Source organism: Acipenser ruthenus, chromosome 36 (assembly GCF_902713425.1).
Source record: "Acipenser ruthenus chromosome 36, fAciRut3.2 maternal haplotype, whole genome shotgun sequence".
Taxonomy (NCBI): Eukaryota; Metazoa; Chordata; class Actinopteri; order Acipenseriformes; family Acipenseridae; genus Acipenser; species Acipenser ruthenus.
The window spans coordinates 6874228-6893075 of record NC_081224.1 but is presented as its reverse complement, the minus strand read 5'-3'; the positions used below and the strand labels follow the sequence as shown (position 1 = coordinate 6893075).

Below are 18848 nucleotides of genomic sequence, written 5' to 3'. Positions count from 1 at the left end.
ACCCTCCATGCTTCACTCCCAGAGGCCTTACCCTCCATGCTTCACTGCAACGTAACCCTTCACACTCCCAGAATCCTTACCCTCCATGCTTCACACTCCCAGAGTCCTTACCCTCCATGCTTCACACTCCCAGGATCCTTACCCTCCATGCTTCACACTCCCAGAATCCTTACCCTCCATGCTTCACTCCCAGAGGCCTTACCCTCCATGCTTCACTGCAACGTAACCCTTCACACTCCCAGAGTCCTTACCCTCCATGCTTCACACTCCCAGAATCCTTACCCTCCATGCTTCACTCCCAGAGGCCTTACCCTCCATGCTTCACTGCAACGTAACCCTTCACACTCCCAGAGTCCTTACCCTCCATGCTTCCTCCCCTTGCTGCCTAGTCTCTCACTGGGTCTGCCCTACAGCATTCTGACGAGGGGGTGGAATCAACACCAGTTAAGGGGGAGAGGGCAAGCAACCCCAATCCCCAGCTCTCCTCTCAAAACTCCAGTAACGCTCCTCTCCCTCACTCCGCTGTCAGCGTCCGTTTCCCCTTTTTCACCCTTTCCTTTCTTTCTCTTCCTCCTCTGGCGTCTCCCTCTCCCCTCTCTGCCTGCCTGTTCACCTCTGCCTTTGCTATTAAACAAACGTTAAATCAAACTGCAAGCTGGTTTATATCAATATTTATTCTGCAAACACAATCTCCCTCTCTGCAGAATAGCCTTTACTCCACAAATCGATCCCAGCCCTAACAGAGGGGAGGTTTCCAAACACACAGCCACCCAATCCCATCTGGAGCTCAGGCTCTGCTCTAACACAGGGGCACAGACACCCACAGATCATTAAAGGGATACTTGAGTGAAAATAAAATGTCAGATCCTTTTTTCAATTTTTTTAAGCTTTCAGTAGGTACATTTTTTTTATTTATTTTTTTTAAAAAACCATTAACGTACCTTTAAGAATTTTGCAATCATTACAAGTGGTTCTTCTTGCAAATATTAAAATATCTGTTTTGAGATGCTTGGAGATCAGAAGCTGCTTTTTTATGCAATTGCTAGATCAGCCAGTATGTGCCTTTATGCAGCACAACAAAATGCATGCAAAAGAAATATATATAACCTATATATAGGGCTATTGATTTTTCCGTGATCGCAGAAGTCCGGAATTAGGCACTGGAAATGGAATGGCAGTGTTGTCTTTCTCCTTGATACTCCAGTTCTGTGTTTGTTTTTTTTGCACTACATCCAGCCAAGCGGAGTTAATTCATCATGTCGGGATTCTGCAAATTCTGCTGTCATTCGATTAATCGTGTACGAGTCAATACCATTAAAAGATCATATTGCCAGTTGTATACACATGTAAAGAACAAAAAGGCAAGACAGCAAATAAATAAATAAATAAATAAATAAATAAATAAATAAATAAATAAATGGCAAAGCACTGCATTCTTCTATGCTGAAGAACGTAGACCTGAGCTACCACACTCAAGGCAGGGCTTTCCCCAATGTAAGTAAACTAAATTAATTGTGTCTCCAATTGTTTAGTATATATTCTAAACTGTGGCAATGCCAATGGAAACGTGACTCACAATGTACACCAGGTGGAGCTATCTCTAAACAGACACTTGCTCTAGCCTGTGTTACAGATTTCTATGGCGAAAGACAAAATCAACTATCCCTGAAGAGCTGATCCTGTAATACCTTAAAAAGGGGGAGTGTTTGCATGGGCACAGAATCGGAGTTGCATTACCACTCAATGACTATATCATAAAAGGTAAGGAGGTCAAAAACACATTCAAATATTCTTTAAAAACGTACTTAATGTATCTTGTTTATCTGAGTTAACACATATTGTACTGTACCTACCCAAATCCGTTCAGAAACAATACAATTACAGAGGCCTTCATGAAACCAGGAAGCATCCTGTTGGTTGCTATTGGTTACAGGAGGTGGCCCCTGGCACAATTCTAAGTCCCACCTTCTGTCCCTTGAGGCCTTACGATCAGGGGACTCCCTGTAGATGTCTAAAGGGCTCCTGCAGCAACTTGTGTTGCCACGGCAAAGCTGATACAGTAGAACAAACAGATACTGAACCAGGTTTGTCCAAGAACTAGGACTCCGATTGGGTGAGCTTTCATAGTCCGTCTTCTGCCAACTAACTTGGCTAAATATACTACAACAATATTTTAAATTGATTTAATTTCAACTTGTCCCAGAAACTAATTCAGGACATACACACCTCACAGCAGGGAGGGGGTTAATATCCTCCCTGCATAAAACATGTGCGCAGGCACATTTTTGTTAGCAAATTGTTTTGTTTATTGTTTAGTTAGATTTGTTAATTGTTTTATTGTTACTTATCCCCTGCACCTGGTAGTGATTGTAAATTAGAACCAGGTGCAGGTTATTTAAAAGCGTGCAGTCAGTCTGCACGAGGCTGCTTCGTGAAGAGCCCACTTGGGAGTGTGTGCAGGCTTACAAGAAAAGGTAGTGTGAATCCTTTTTGTTGGAGTGTGCTGTGTACTTTGTTTGTTTTATTTTGTGTATTTGTTTATTAAAAATAGCGCATCAGCGCAGTGAAAATCCATTTCTCGTGTCCTGGGTCGGTGTTTAAAAAGGGGCAAAGAACCCGAGTGGGTGCGGTTTTGTTACAATAAAATGATATATCTGTATATCTATATCTTTCTAATTCAGATTCAACTACAATGTAAAACTATAAGGAATGTACATTTCAGCCAATACTCTTTGCTACTTGATACACAGCATGAGATCTATATCCCACAGCAGCATGCACAAGTGATACATTCAGAAGTATTGTCAGCAGAACAGCTGCACTTATTTTGCATAGCAGACAATGTTGTTTGCATAGGAGAAGATTGTAACATTAAAAAGGACGTATAAAAGATGTCAGATAAAAATGGTTAAAAAGAGGAGACCCATCTGGGACTAACACCTCGCCCCCACTCATTTCCAAATGTCAGCAAAGAACTAACTCCACGCCCGCACCCATTTCTAAAGGTCAGCAAAGCAGCTTCCAGGAAAGAGGACTCGTGTTTAATGTGGCATTTTGTCCAAATCGTTATTTGGATCATTTGTTTGAAACTTTGTTTATATTTGGCAACATTCACCCCCAATCTCTTTTTTTCTCTCTTTAAACATTTGATGACATCACTTTATCCTGTACTGTACTAGCAGGCCAATTAACATCAGTCAAAATCCAATGTCAAATTAAAGCAGATTGATTTGGAGAGACCTCTCCTATTGTACTAAAATGTATCGTCTCCCTTTCCCTGGAAACAGAACGGAAAATGTCATGTGAAGTGCTTGTGCAGTGCTGTAAATGTATGTGTTGAAAGCAATTAAAAAAAACAGTCAGTCATGTTTGTATCCACTGGCAGTACACCTAAAATTGCACCAGGTTAGGATTGCTGGTCGCTGGCCATAAGCATGTTATTTGTACTGTGAGCCCCAGACTCTGATACTCTATGAACATACTGCAGCACAAACTACTGAAAGTAATGGATTCTGATCATATTAGAAGGTTTCTATCTCTCAGTACAGAAACATCTGCGTATCCACATGAGCACATTCTTTAGCACAGAGTTATCAAGTTAAATTACAACTGAATCTGTACATATAGCCCGATCCATCAGATTGTCATACTTGATGTTCTCACAATGAGATAAGCAGATCTCTTGATGTAAAACTCCAAGCTGTAATAAAGGATTTCAAAAGGCTTGCTTGGCTCCTAGAAAGAGTTAGCATTCTTTGCTGCTGTGCCATGGAATACAGTGCCTTCGGGTGCACTGCTTCCCAAATCAAAGCGTCGTGGAAAAACAGCCAAAGACTTTGAGCAGCCCGCGGCCTCAGCCACGTCCTGACAATTGATCCACCCCATCGATCAACCCAGCCCCCCAGTCGCTAAAGCCCCCCAACTGACGTCAGACAGGGGACCGAATGAGGTCAATGGAAAGCAGAGATTTATAGAACGGAGGTAAATGGAAAGCAGCGACACAGAACGGCTGAAAGTAACAGCTTTGAACTGCTGTGCTGTGATGCAGAGAGGTCACTCCCCCATTCCAGTCAGCCTCCACCTGCCAGTTTAATACCCTTAAGAGTGCCAATCAAGGCTTTCAAGTCAATTCTCTGCCCTGTTATTCGCACAGGTAACATTATCACTGCTCCCCTCAAAAGGAGTGCCACTGCCAACCAAGGCAAACACCAATTCTCACACCTTCTTTAGATATAGCAATATTATTACTGGGACCCCTTCAAAAGGAGTGCCAATCAGACCTCATTAGCACCATTTAAATCGCTGTGCCTCTCATTAAAACAAAGGATTTCGCATCAATTCTCGAACCTATTAGCATGAGTAGTACGATCACTGGGACCTTTTCAATGAGTATTAAGAAAGGGTTTAAAAAAGGAGTTCTTTCCTCTTAATAGTATAGCACTAACATAGATCCACAATGAATCGTTACACCAGGGCGCGAAATAACCACCGGCACCGCCGGAAATTACACCTCAATTTATAAAAAACAGAGTCGTTTAAATGTAGTCGTTTCCAATGATTTTTACCCCAGTTTTCTCCCCAATTTGGAATTGGCAATTGTGTTATTAATCCCGTTTCACCGCTGCAACCCCCCCAACGACTCGGGAACCGGAGGCTGAAACACGCGTCCTCCGAAACACACGTCCTCCGAAACACACGTCCTCCGAAACATATTCCTGCCAAGCCGTCATTTTTCACACTGCGGATCCACAGCGAAGCTATCAGTCCTATAGTGCCGGAGGACAACACAGATCTGAAAGGCTCCACGGCAGTCCCGCATGCGCCTCATCAGCCACAGGGGTCGCTGGTGTGCGGTGAACCGTGGATTGCCCTGCCGACCTAAGCCCTCCCCACCCCGGCGGCACTCGGCCAATTGTGTGCCGCCCCCTGGGAACCCCCGGTCACGGCCGACATAGCCTGGATTCAAACCTGTGATCTCCAGGCTATAGGACGCATCTTGCACTCCAGGTGGATGCGCCACTCGGGAGCCCCCAGCAACAGCACATCTGATCTACAACCCATTCACAAACTTGCTCAGCGTCGACTGGCCTGTTCTGTCACAATTCAATTGATTTCTGTCTAATCTCGTTCTGTGAGAAAAGGGCGAGAAAAGGACTCATTATCATAATGTATTACTGTTGTCACTCTTTTTACTACTAAGTGACGAGACAGACTTATTGTATTATTGGTTAATGAAGTGCAAACAGAGGGAGGGATGCTGTTAGACTGAGCTCAATATGACCGCGCCTCGAGGAATTTTCAATCACACGTGTTCACTGGCAGTGTCACTGTGTGATTTTTCCATCTGTGAGCACAATGCGAACTCAAGAAAAGGAGGAAGAAGAGCTGTCTAATGAGGCAGCAAAGTGTTATAGGATTTACCTAATGCAAGACATGGGTGCACAACAATTCATCCGACAATAACTTACATCAAGAACTGCAGAAATGGGTTATGCCGTCATATGTTAAGAGCCACTTGTACAGTTTGCAATCCACTGTGTTTGCATCATTTAGGTGTTTCACAAAAATAATATCAAAACAGCAGAGGGTTTTCAGGCCATTTCTTTAGCAGTTGCAATTTAAAATCTGTTTGATGCTTCGCTGTCCTCTAATTTTCACACACATGTATCCTTCAAATAATGTGGACCTATATTTAAAAATTCCTTTTTTAAATTTACAGCTTAGTTAAAATAAAAAAAACGTATACCACATGACAAATCATATTCTATGGTCATATATGGTATAAGGAAATCTGATTCTATTCTATTGCAATACAGTGGAACGTCGCATATCTAACCATCACATAACCACCCTGATCAATTAACCGCCTCGCTAAAGAAATAAATATTAAAAAGTAGGCTACGAGAGGAATGGCATTGGCAGCAAATGCAGCTTCCACGACGGAAACAGAAAGCGTTCTAGCAATCAGCCTTTTGGTGTGTTCCCCTTTAAGAGAGACGGGCTGTGCGTGTGTGTCAGTCAGCTGCGTTTATCAGTGACGTTTCAATACGCCAGTCAAGAAAGCTTTTTTTTTGTGCAATGAGTTTATGATGGAGCGCACACTTGCAGATATTGGCAGTGTGTTGTTGTAGCTTTTAAATGCATTGGAATTAAACAAAGCAAACTTCATAAACGCAATGCTTACCAGCCGTTTGTTTAAAATAGCCGAAGCAATATTCAAACCGAGCTGCTTATCGGCTGTTGGCAATATCAAGAAAGAATGCAAAATACTGTAACAAAGATATTAAGAAAGCAGAACCATGGAGGCAGGGACTTCTAGAGTTAAGAAAGAAGCCATCAGTTGCAGGTTACTGTACATTTAGTGTTTGTTTTGTATTTATAAATACTTAGCTTATGGACGTGCTAATCATAACTATAGAGGAGGCAAGAGCGTGTCTACCTGTATCTGCCTCCCCCGAACGTACAGCGGTGACCGAGTGGAGAATTTGGATCGGACGGCTGCCTCCGCGTAAAATAAATATGTTGCATATTATATATAAATAAACGTATTTTAAAATTAGATAAGGCAGTGCCTCCTCCGAGCCGCCACTAGCACTCGTTTCTGCTGTCAGAGCTGAAGCTTTACCTCGAATTACAAGTGTATCCATAATCAACGTTTCTTATCTTCCAAAATCTGCCACGTTAACCAGGTGTAAACTGCCGCGATGCATTTTTCAGCTACCTGCATACTGCTGCGACGCGTTCGTCAGCTACCTGAGCACGTGCATACTGCTGCGACGCGTTCGTCAGCTACCTGAGCACGTGCATACTGCTGCGACGCGTTCGTCAGCTACCTGAGCACGTGCATACTGCTGCGACGCGTTCGTCAGCTACCTGAGCACGTGCATACTGCTGCGACGCGTTCGTCAGCTACATCAGCACGTGCATACTGCTGTGACACGTTCGTCGGCTAGCAGCTGCGCAAGTGTATACTGTTGCCTAGCAACCATCGACTCATTCGTGCTTGCTGTGCAGAATCTGCCCAGCAACAAGTGAGTCAGGATGACATGAGTGCCGGAACAGAAATATTTTATACAATATATTGTAGCATTCCGGTCACGCGACTGTTTGGGTATACTGACCCATTCAGTAATGGTTATATTTCGTACTTGAAAAGGGAACGTTTATCATAACCCTGGTTCCCTGAAATAGAAATGTAACCATTAATAATTTATTTCTTAGCAGACACCCTTATCCAGGGCGACTTACAATTGTTACAAGATATCACATTATTTTTTTTTACATACAATTACCCATTTATACAGTTGTTTTTTTTTTTATTGGAGCAATCTAGATAAAGCACCTTGCTCAAGGGTACAGCAGCAGTGTCTCCACCGGGGATTGAACCCATGACCCTCCGGTCAAGAGTCCAGAGCCCTAACCACTACTCCACACTGCTACCTGAGCACATGCATACTGCTGCGACAAGTTCGTCAGCTACCTGAGCACATGCATACTGCTGCGACACGTTCGTCAAGGTCAAGGTCGCTGTGTCCATCATTTGCAGCAGGCTTGAAAGGAAAGACTATGCAGAGATCTGTGCATGCTGTCCTTTAACCCTCAGGGCGGGCATGACTGCGTCACAAGCTCAGTTCTGCAGCTTTGTTATCTTATTCAGGTTTCGGGTCTTTAGGAGGTAAATACCCATTTGGTAACAGTTACCTTTTTAATTCAGAGAACCACGGTTATGATAACCCAATGTTTTAAGATTTCCTTCCGACACAAGCACAGTATCCATGCCACTCCCCCTCCGTTTAAAAAGGAGCGCTAAAGGGTTTAAAATCCATTCTCTTATTAGCAGCAACATTATCACTGCCCCCTCATTGTAGCCCTTGTTTACATTTGAATACATGCAGATAGAATTTAAAAGTTGAAATGCCTTGTGATGTAGGTGAGATTCACTCGAGTGGTCGAGGGATTATGTACCAGGCAGTTTACATTTGAAACTTAGTGCAGCAAGAAAAAAAACAAGAGAACAAACCAAAAGATCTTCTGCACAACACAAAGGGGGGCAGTGAGAATGTTGCTAAAGTTACTTAGAGGAAAATGGATTTTAAAAGTCATGGTTCTCTCATTCCTTTCAGAAGTGAATATATTCAAAACAGGGTAGTTTTACAAGTTTATTCTGGGTATGCAGACGGTCAAATGTTACGCCCATTCAAGCCAAGTTTGAGTGTCAACGTTTGACATGCAACTTCTTTTATCTAAATATAGCAATATGCAGGAAGTTACTTTGTTCCGTGCAGCACTCAAAAAGCAGACAATGACAATCCAGCCCCTCCCTTTGTTAAATAAATAAAAAAAACAAGCTACTTAACTCCAAATGTAGCTTGCAAGCTATTTATATACATGTACTGGAAGCTTTTGCTCATGTCCGTACTTTGCATGCAACAAAACCAGCAGTAAGAGTATGAGAATTCCATTAGCAATGCTTTCACGAGCACACATTAAATAACATGCAATACTCTAGAGATGTGGCCAGGCTAAAAGACACACAGCTTTGAAAATCTCCTCCCTGAATAATTATTTTCTGTACAGAAGTGTCTATTAGACCAGGAGGCTGCAAAATTTAAAGTTACAGCATGCCAGCCCCATCCCAACATTAAAGCCAGGTTGCAGACAGCTTTTAAAAGTACAGAAACGAGCCGGTCCTGCAACACATATGGAAAGACATGGAGTTTCTCTGCTTGCTAAGTGAAACTGCAGTAGGTAAAGTAAAAAAGAAACAGAGAAAAGAGGCAGGCCTGTGAATGCAGCTTGTGCTTCTCTGAGGCAATACATGCATTTGAAAGCTGTGGTTAGCACTCCCTTAAAGCCAGACCAGTGACATTTTAAAGGCTTGGTTAGCCACAGGATAGAACATGGCAGTCATACACACACCACATTTCTTACTGTCTTCTTGGTCCTCAAACACAGATTCGGTTCCCCCATCAGTTTCCTGGCCTTCATTGCGGGGGCTGCGTTGAAACAGCCGTCCTGCCAGCCTGTGAAGAGCCGACATTGCCAACCAGTGTCCCTCCCACTGGGGCACACCAGGGGGCAGTGCAGAGCCCCACCGACAGACACAGCAAGTGGATCAGAGCAGCACTCGTGAGCAGTAACCACAGGTAGAATGAGACACAGCCGCTATTACTAGCAGGTCTCTGGATGTATGCTGCTGACGCTTCAGTGAAAGAAACGCCTTCTACTCCAGTGGGGTTGTAGGGCTTCCTTTTTGAGTTTTATTTTTGGCAGGCACTTCCCATACTTCCATTTGAAAAAGACAATCCTATTCTCCCAGCCTGGTTCATACAGTCTATACAGCACATGCAAAAATCACAAAAAACTGCAACTGGCCGTCACTAGCCTCAGCAAGTAACACTTGCTGTAACAGTAGAAGAAAGCTTTCTATTCAAAGGTCCTTCTCAACATTAGTTTCTCCCTTTGCTGTGCCCCTAAGCAAGGCAGCTAAGGTTTCCAGCTTCGCCTGTGTGAAGCAGACTTCACAGCACTGAACCGGCCTGGCAGTCTCAAGAGGCTTTCCCCAAGTGTACAGGCAGGGTTTACAACGCGGTCCTGTTTCAAGCAGTGCAATTACAGCCGTTCTTCCTCCAGCTTTCCCAGTATTGCTTTGCTCAAAAGAAGCTGCACTGGACAGGGCCTGATCACACGCAAACACTCCCACGTTCCGTATTTACAGCTGAACTATTTTTGGTAGCAAAGGGGCTGTAAAATGAAAAGGCTTGTCTTAACAATCCATCATCCTAAATAATGTAGTAATAAATTAAAACGAGGAGTTCCAGAGGAAAAAAAAAAAAATTAATTAAAATCAAAACCACTCAAACTCTTTTGCAGGCACAGAACTTTGTCAGTGTCTCAGCTTTTTCCATTCAGGTACCTGCCAACAATCAAAGAGAAACAAAGTCCTAGGCCCATCCAGCTTGCAGTCTTCAGGTGTCGTACTGAACAGAAAACCAAACCAACTTTCCTCTCCACCCCCGGTGAAGACAAACGACTCAGGAATGCAGGGCTGGCTCAGGATGCTGGCAAACCGGTTCCCTTATCCTCAGGAGTGAGGCCGCCCAGATGAACACCTCCTTCTCCTTGCATCAATACCAACACATCCAACTCAGGAGCTCCAACCAGGAAACCCCTCCAGCACAGCGGCACATCCTGCTCAGATTCCCCCTCTGCACAGAGCTTGCAAACAGCAGTCAAGACTAGGTCTGCCACTAAACAAGAACATTTTCAGCACGATTTAGCCCTTAACCAGGAGGCTGAACAGAAACATTCCTTCTGTTAAAGGTTTCCTGTTTGTCAAGTCATTTTGTTTTTGTGAAGGTTTTTGAGTAAGGATTTTAAAGCTGTTGCTACCAGTTTAGCGCTAATCTTAGACTACCCAATGTTTATTTAGGTAAGGTATCGGTGAAACCAGCTGCGAAAGGGATACAGGAGTAACTTTCATTTACTACATTCTTGTGCGTGGTAGGAGGGAATTCAGAACTTAAATAAATGTTTGAAAATGAGCTATTTTCCATGTTGTTTAAACTTGAAGTCTTTAAAATCTTGAAAAGGAGTTAACAGTGTTGGTTAGGGTTAATTAACTAAGTGCAGCACAGGAACCAGGACCAGAGGACACAGTTCGAAATTAAGTGGAGATAGAGTTATGTTGTTGTTACTTTGTCATGTTGAGGCAGAATCACTTGGATCCTTCAAGACCCAACTTGACAAAGTTCTGATATCAATCAGCTATAGGAACCAGACCAGCTTAGTTTGCAAATGCTCGCATGTAAAACTTTGAGAAATCAGTGTTGGGTCACATTCCTATTCCACAGGGTTCACTGTACAGTAGTTCCACAGCTAAGTGGTTAGTGTATGAATAAAGTGTCCCAGGGTACCAGGTGTACAAATACAGCACCCGCAAATGGTGTAGGAAGCTAGGGACAAGCCTTGACATGCCAAACAGCCTCTCCTCAAGGAATGGGACGGAAAGGACACTGTGCTCCTGCTTCAAAATCACAAGCACGTCTTCAGAGCAAGCTGACCGTGCTTCACAGAATAAACAGGGTACAAATCTGCTATGAACCGACCACACTGACAGCTAATGAAAAAGAGACTCCCTAGAGTCTGTAGGCCTACTACTTACAGGCTCCTTAACATTGAAATAGTATGAAGGTAGTTCTACTCGGTACAGTGCGTGTTACTAACACTGTACACAGTCACAAAAACACCAATAGGAAAATACAGGCCCTGCTTTCTCTCTATATACTTTGTTTGGTTTCCCATAGTAACAGCACAGTTGGCAGGTGACCTTCATTACCACCTGCTGCAGGTAGCAGCCGGGAGGAGGGGAGTCTGTGGGCCTGAAGCTGAAAACGCCTCCTGTACCAGGACTGAAAACATAAAAAGACAGAACAAACAACTTGCACCACACACACACTACAGAAAGTGTCTGCTCACAGTGTCAACACGTAGGCCTTTTTTACTGATATCCAGGTAAACACATACATTAGAGCCAGTAGGAGTATCTTGAAAAACTAAGAACATCCTTAGCTTGTTTAAATCATCACTACTCCACAGGTCCTCCCTACTCCATAGTGTAAAACTCCAGACAGTGTAAAACAGTTCAAAGATCATTAGTGTGAGGGTGTCTCTGCTATTGTAGACACCCTGGATCTCCAGCTGTAAGGCTTTCCCCACACGATCCGCCATTGTGGTTTAATGCCTGTTCTTAACTGTGCTCAGCTGATAATAATGCAGGCATATCTGAACAGTGACAGTAATTCATGACATGTCACTGCAGAAGCGTGGGAAACTAGTTTTTGGCAAGTATATAAGTTTAAATAAATTACTCATTAATAAAAGGTCGGCTATGAGTGAGCTAGACTGACCAGTCTAAAAACGCAGTTTGGTTAAGTTTGTTTTTTTTCGTGTAGCCTATATATTTTGAAATTTGAAAAAAAAATCTACCAAACAAATAAATGTGGTTGTTATTTTTGCTTTTTGTAAACAAGTTAGCAATAAGACACGTTAGAAAAACTTGATACATTATATATTTCAGTTGATAATCATGATTATCGTGATAAGTTACAGCCGATAAAAATCAATAACAGAAAGAGACAATATCATCCAACACTAGCAGACATATTGAACAAATCAACACCGTTGCCAACACTTTCTGGTACACTTTTGACAATGGTAAACCTACTGATAATTTCAATTTCTCCTAAATATTAAACAACCCTAGTCCCGTGTGGTTTCAGACCAGTAAAAATGACTTATCTTCTTCGAAAGTGTCAATAAGGTCCCTCTCTGGCCTTCCTTGGCCCTCTTAAAATCTAAACTCCTGCAAAAACATTGCTGCCAATAGACATATAACATGTGACGCTTGCCTTCTGTTCTGTAGCAATGTTCTGACTTGGCACCACCGATTCTACTGGGGAAAAAATGAGCCAAGAGACTTAAAATCATTTCCTCCATAGAAAACACAGGTGAGCCTGGCCTGGTCTACACAAAAAACACACACAACGTTATTCATGGAGAATTTTCACATACTAGTTACTAGCTCCGTAGGTCTCAAATGTGCAGTTTTGAAAGAAGCACGTGTTATGCATTTTCATTTGAAAACAGGAGGTCTGGTACTACACCAGAGACAATCCCAGTCTGCTGATCCTGCCTCCCAGGAAGTCTGTTTCACCCCAGCAGCGTCTTCGGAGTCATGTCACTGGCTGAAAGCATGACAATGAATTGGGGACGCAGCAGCCGATTGGTTATCGATAGGAAAGAGGCCAGTAAAATGGGGCGGGGCCAATTCCACCCTCCAGGTGACCCAAACGGTGCAAGATTGTCTAAAAGCATGGCTTGCAAACACTCATTTAACAGAGTAGGACAAAGTAGAGCTACTGATTTTCCGTGATGGCGGAATCAGGCAGTGGGAATGGAATTTTGCAGTGTTTCTTTATTTTTTTTTGCACTACACCAGCCAGGTTGAGTTCATTCATCATGCGACTATTCTACACATTTTGCTGTCATTCCATTGATCACGTACGAGTCAATACCATTAAAGATCACATTACAAGTAGTAAACATGTAGAGAACAAGAAAGCAAAAAAGACTGCGACAGAAAAATGGCAAAGCACTGCATTCTTCCATGCTAAAAAACTTGTTCAAGGTGTGGCTTACCTGAAGAAAGTAAGTAAGCTAAATTAATTGTGGATTTCAGTACTGTTTATTTTTTTTACCCCACTCTACCTGCATTTAATAAAGCTAGAATTAGCAATGTTAAACCATGACCATTTCTTAATTAAATGATATTATCTGACAAAGAAGAAACAAGCTCAAAGCAATTTTCTAGCTATACATTCCTTAAAGGAAATCGATCACTTTACTGTGTAAAGGATGTAGCCACAACACTACACACCGTTTGTTTCATAAAGACATTCTGTCTGGAGACACACCTCTTTACAATTTTGCAAATCAGGCAGAATTAGCAAAGAAAATTGGAAGGATTCATTATGCGTTCACATTAAAAGAGGCGTCATTTAAATTACTAATCGGGTGACACAGCACTAACGAGTCAGTCAGCACGCCTTTTTTTTTTTTTTTTAAATCAGTTTCATATTTTATCCTTATTATTGTAATGCCAGTAAAATGCTAAACTTCATTTGTGGAGTACTGTACATATGATTACTCCCACATGACATTGCTGGACTGTTACTAAACTGTTTCATATTGTTGTTGGTATTATAATGCCAGCAATAAACTAAACATTTCTTTTCAAAACACCTTTATTTGTAGACTGAACTACAGTGTTATTGGAAGACCGTGCATATGATTCTCACAACACAGGGCAGCAGTGTGGAGTAGTGGTCAGGGCTCTGGACTCTTGACCAGAGGGTCGTGGGTTCAATCCCAGCTGCTGTACCCTTGAGCAAAGTACTTTACCTAGATTGCTCCAGTAAAAACCCAACTGTATAAATGGTTAATTTTATGTCAAATAGTCTAAAAAATAATAGAATTGTATGTAAAAATAATGTAACAGCTTGTAACAATTGTAAGGTCGCCCTGGATAAGGGTGTCTGCTAAGAAATAAATAATAATTAGTGCTGGACATTTGTTTTCTTAAGTGTTGTAATATTTTCCTGCTTATTTTAATGCCAGCAATGAGCATTATAAACATTACGAGAGGTTTGAAGTGTCTTCAGGTGCTTTACTTACTATTACAGCAACAATAGACCGATTGAAAATCTTGGCTTTAATAAAACCAAATTGTGGTAATATTTATCAAATTTACTGATCTTAACTATCAACATTATATTTACGTTAGAAATGCCATGTTTAAACTGATAAAAACTGAATTTCCCGTTCCCCAGAATGGAAAAATCGGTAGCCCTATTAGAGCGAGAGGCTAAGCTGTGTTACTACCCTTTCAAAAGAAATCTCCTAACAGTGGAGGATTCCTACTGAAAGCACTTTGTTGTTGTAACACACAGTGAAACACATGACTGTCACAAGTTCAGGAGAAGAATGAAAGCGATCCAAACCCTCAACTGAACTGTTAAGGTACTACTGCGTTTACAGTGAGGGACCATGAATAATGCATCAGACCAACCTTACATTGTTGCTTTGCTGCAGCCACGTTTCTTGGGTTCCACCAATTTCACACAATAAGATAGGATTTCAAGAACAGCTGGAATATGCCAAGGGCAATGAAGGCATTTGCCTCAAATGAAAATAGTTCAAGTATTGTCACTATATCTGAGCTCATAGAAACAATGGCACAGTCAGGAACAGCAGGGTTCACTGCTCGCTGTGCGGTGCGGAGTGGACTGGTTTTGTGTTGCGGTATACAATATTCCTGAAACTCACCCAATAAACTGTCTGACTGACTACTCCTATGCGTGTATTAGTTAACCATGCGTACGGGACACGTTTTAAATGTTTGGTTTTTTTGTTACACAAGTGAACATGAGAACAGAAGCGCCCTCTACTGGTTCGGTCTTTGGATCCTAGTACCGGATTGATCTCAAAACTTTGTCCAGTTGTGTCTTAGTCCCAGCGATTGACGAGGTAACTCATACCTTACCCTCCCCACTCTATGTGAAGCAGTGTCTCCTTCCCTCTGTCCTGAGTCTAGCGCCACTTAATTTCCAACTGTGTCCTTTCACAGCCAAGTGTGTGTCACAGATGTCACCCCACAGCCAAGCACTGAATGACCATTTTTACCACTGTTAAAAGAGCTATAAAAAATAAAAAAATAAATGTGTTGAGACCAGACCTGGGGTCAATCACAATTATAGGAATTACAATTACAGCAGCATTGTTTGCTGAAATTACAATTGCAATGCTTTTTTGTTAAATTACAAATTAGTTACAATTATGCTGCAGTAATTGCAATTATAAATTACACTAAAAAGTAACAAACAGCTCCACACAGTAACATGTTTACTTGTTTATTCTACCAAGCGGTAATCACAGGTACAAATGGGGTCACTAAAAGTAGCTGAACATGCCAGAAGAATGTTCACTCCATGTCAAACAACATGGAACTGTGGATGATTAAGCTTGGAAAGGAGTGTAATTGATCAATTATATGCCAATTACAATTACAAAATAGAATTACACAGGTGTGCCAAAGCTCAGCTACACTGACACTAATTGGAATTACAAATTACAATTGTAAAATCTGTTTGAGACAGTAGACTGAAATGTTGTTTTTGTTATTTATAGACCCTTGCCAGAACACACCAATACATTTACATCCTAAAAAAAAAAAAGTGTAAGATCACAACATACAAAAAATGATTTCATTCTTATAAGCAGTGGATTCTAAAAGCAGACTGATATTACAATTAGCAAAAGTGTGCCTTCACGCATCAGCAGTTTAAATACAGTATACAGATGTCAATGACGCTCAATCACGGAGGACAATACATCAAAACAAGTCCTCATGGGAAAGCAGCTTGTTATATGATCACAATTATGTTTACTCAAGGCTGCAGAATCCTATTTTACTACAGTATACTTGAGAAGCGATTGTCTCGTGAGGGTGCCTAATTTAACTGCCGTGTGGCGTCACATGTAATAATTAAAATGACATTACAGTATTTTACTGTCAGGACTACCACTGCATTTAAGCATCTGTGGCTTGTTTTTTTCAGTTTTTCAGAAAGCCTCTTTTTTTTCCTGCCGTGTCGACTCACACGTAAACTGAACGCCTTGCTTTTTTTCTACAGGGAGTCCCTGCGGACCAGGATTATATACTGTATACACACTGCGTACGTGCCTAATCACGCGAGATGTGATCAAATTCACAAACAGCTTTATTGGCTGTACACGTCATTGCACTTGACACAGTATCATGTTACATGCAGTCAGTTTGCCCCGAAATTGATTTTTAGAAGCGGATTGCTTCAGTCTTACAAGCGGATTATTTTAGCATGGTTAGTAAAGGAATGACTTTGTCCCAGTGGTTTTGATCACTATATACAGTTGATTCTTATATCAGTATAAACTGAGTGCTCTGTATATTTTCAATAGAACTTTTTTTTAAATACTATATTACCGTAGGTACCCTGGGGTAAACTATTTTTTTGTTCACAATTGAACATGAATTACTGAACCTAGTTATACTCGACATAACCAACTTCACCACATGGGAAAATAAAACAACTGCAATGAAAATGTCAACAGGATGCACAACATGTGCTCATCCAGTTGATATTTCTAGCAATAACCAGATGGTTATTACTGGAAACAGGCTTTCATCAAAGCCAGGAACAGAGCGTGACCCCAGGGTGAGCGAATAACTCACAGACACAGACCACGCCTTCTACAACAAGCAACACAGAGCTCTAGAACTCTGGCAGAAGTCATCCTCTAAATCATCCTCTTACACACTACCCCATGCATTATTCTAGAATACTGCCAAAAGTGTGTGTGTCAAACTATAAACATGGATTCTGCATATGTCCATACAATAACAGGGCTGCGCGATTCATATCGGGACAACAAGTTTTGCCATTACACTTTGCCCGTAGGAAAAGTAGTTTTTATTTATTTGTTTGTCCTATGTTCGTTCTGTTGCTAGAAAAACACTCCGGGTATATTTCTAGAGAGCCACGCAAGTTTCTGATAATTGAATTGCGGAAGTCTAGCACCTACACACGAACATTTTAAAAAGTGCTTACGTCCCACCCCTATCACTTCTGATTGGCTAGCTGTGGAAGAAGCTGATCTTCTATTGGTTACCCAGAAATGGCTGTCAAGAGAACCTCTGGACAAATCTTTTAAAACTTAAGGTATTATTTACGTTTTTTGTAAAATTAGCAAATAAGCAATACTGCTTTCTTAATACATGAACCTGACATTTACAATCTAAAAGTTACAAACAAAAAAAACCACCACAGGTCACCAGGGTATTAGCAGATTAGATAAAATCGTGTTGTCTAATTCATAAAACTACTTTGTGGTCAAGTGTGTACTTGTTGGGATATAGATAGGATAGAGATGTGTGTGTGCAATATATATTACACACATTATATATACAGTACTGTGCAAAAGTTTTAGGCAGGCGAGAAAATGCTGTAAAGTAAGACTGCTTTCAAAAATAGACATGTTAATAGTTTATATTTATCAATTAACAAAATGCAAAGTGAGTGAACAGAAGAAAAATCTACATCAAATCCATATTTGGTGTGACCACCCTTTGCCTTCAAAACAGAATCAATTCTTCTAGGTACACTTGCACACAGTTTTTGAAGGAATTCGGCAGGTAGGTTGGCCCAAACATCTTGGAGAACTAACCACAGTTCTTCTGTGGATTTAGGCAGCCTCAGTTGCTTCTCTCTCTTCATGTAATCCCAGACAGACTCAATGATGTTGAGATCAGGGCTCAGTGGGGGCCATACCATCACTTCCAGGACTCCTTGTTCTTCTTTACGCTGAAGATAGTTCTTAATGACTTTCGCTGTATGTTTGGGGTCCTTGTCATGCTGCAGAATAAATTTGGGGCCAATCAGATGCCTCCCTGATGGTATTACATGATGGAGAAGTATCTGCCTGTACTTCTCAGCATTGAGGAGACCATTAATTCTGACCAAATCCCCAACTCCATTTGCAGAAATGCAGCCCCAAACTTGCAAGGAACCTCCACCATGCTTCACTGTTGCCTGCACACACTCATTCGTGTACCGCTCTCCAGCCCTTCGGCGAACAAACTGCCTTCTGCTACAGCCAAATATTTCACATTTTGAATCATCAGTCCAGAGCACCTGCTGCCATTTTTCTGCACCCCAGTTCCTGTGTTTTCGTGCATAGTTGAGTCGCTTGGCCTTGTTTCCACGTCGGAGGTATGGCTTTTTGGCCGCAAGTCTTCCATGAAGGCCACTTCTGACCAGACTTCTCCGGACAGTAGATGGGTGTACCAGGGTCCCACTGTTTTCTGCCAATTCTGAGCTGATGGCACTGCTGGACATCTTCCGATTGTGAAGGGAAGTAAGCATGATGTGTCTTTCATCTGCTGCAGTAAGTTTCCTTGGCCGACCACTGCGTCTACGGTCCTCAACGTTGCCCGTTTCTTTGTGCTTCTTCAAAAGAGCTTGGACAGCACATCTGGAAACCCCTGTCTGCCTTGGAATTTCTGCCTGGGAGAGACCTTGCTGATGCAGTATAACTACCTTGTGTCTTGTTGCTGTGCTCAGTTGCCATGGTGTATGACTTTTGACAGTAAACTGTCTGCAGCAACCTCACCTTGTTAGCTGAGTTTGGCTGTTCCTCACCCAGTTTTATTCCTCCTACACAGCTGTTTCTGTTTCAGTTAATGATTGTGT

General features: G+C 41.9%; 1 protein-coding gene across 4 annotated transcripts in view; it reads right to left on the bottom strand.

Annotated features, from left to right (window-relative positions):
* LOC131706555 (cAMP-dependent protein kinase catalytic subunit alpha) overlaps nt 1-18848 on the bottom strand; it is a 52307-nt gene that overhangs the window by 23812 nt on the left and 9647 nt on the right. Inside the window, exon 1 of one of the 4 annotated variants that reach the window (XM_059007844.1) lies at nt 8920-9968. The exons of 1 other annotated variant lie outside the window; for it this stretch is intronic. In XM_059007844.1, the coding sequence (XP_058863827.1) occupies nt 8920-9040 (121 nt within the window). In that variant the 5' untranslated portion in view covers nt 9041-9968. Of the gene's footprint in view, nt 1-360; nt 552-8919; nt 9969-18848 lie in introns of those variants that run through there. 2 more of the 4 variants (XM_059007845.1, XM_059007847.1) reach the window with 2 other exon arrangements.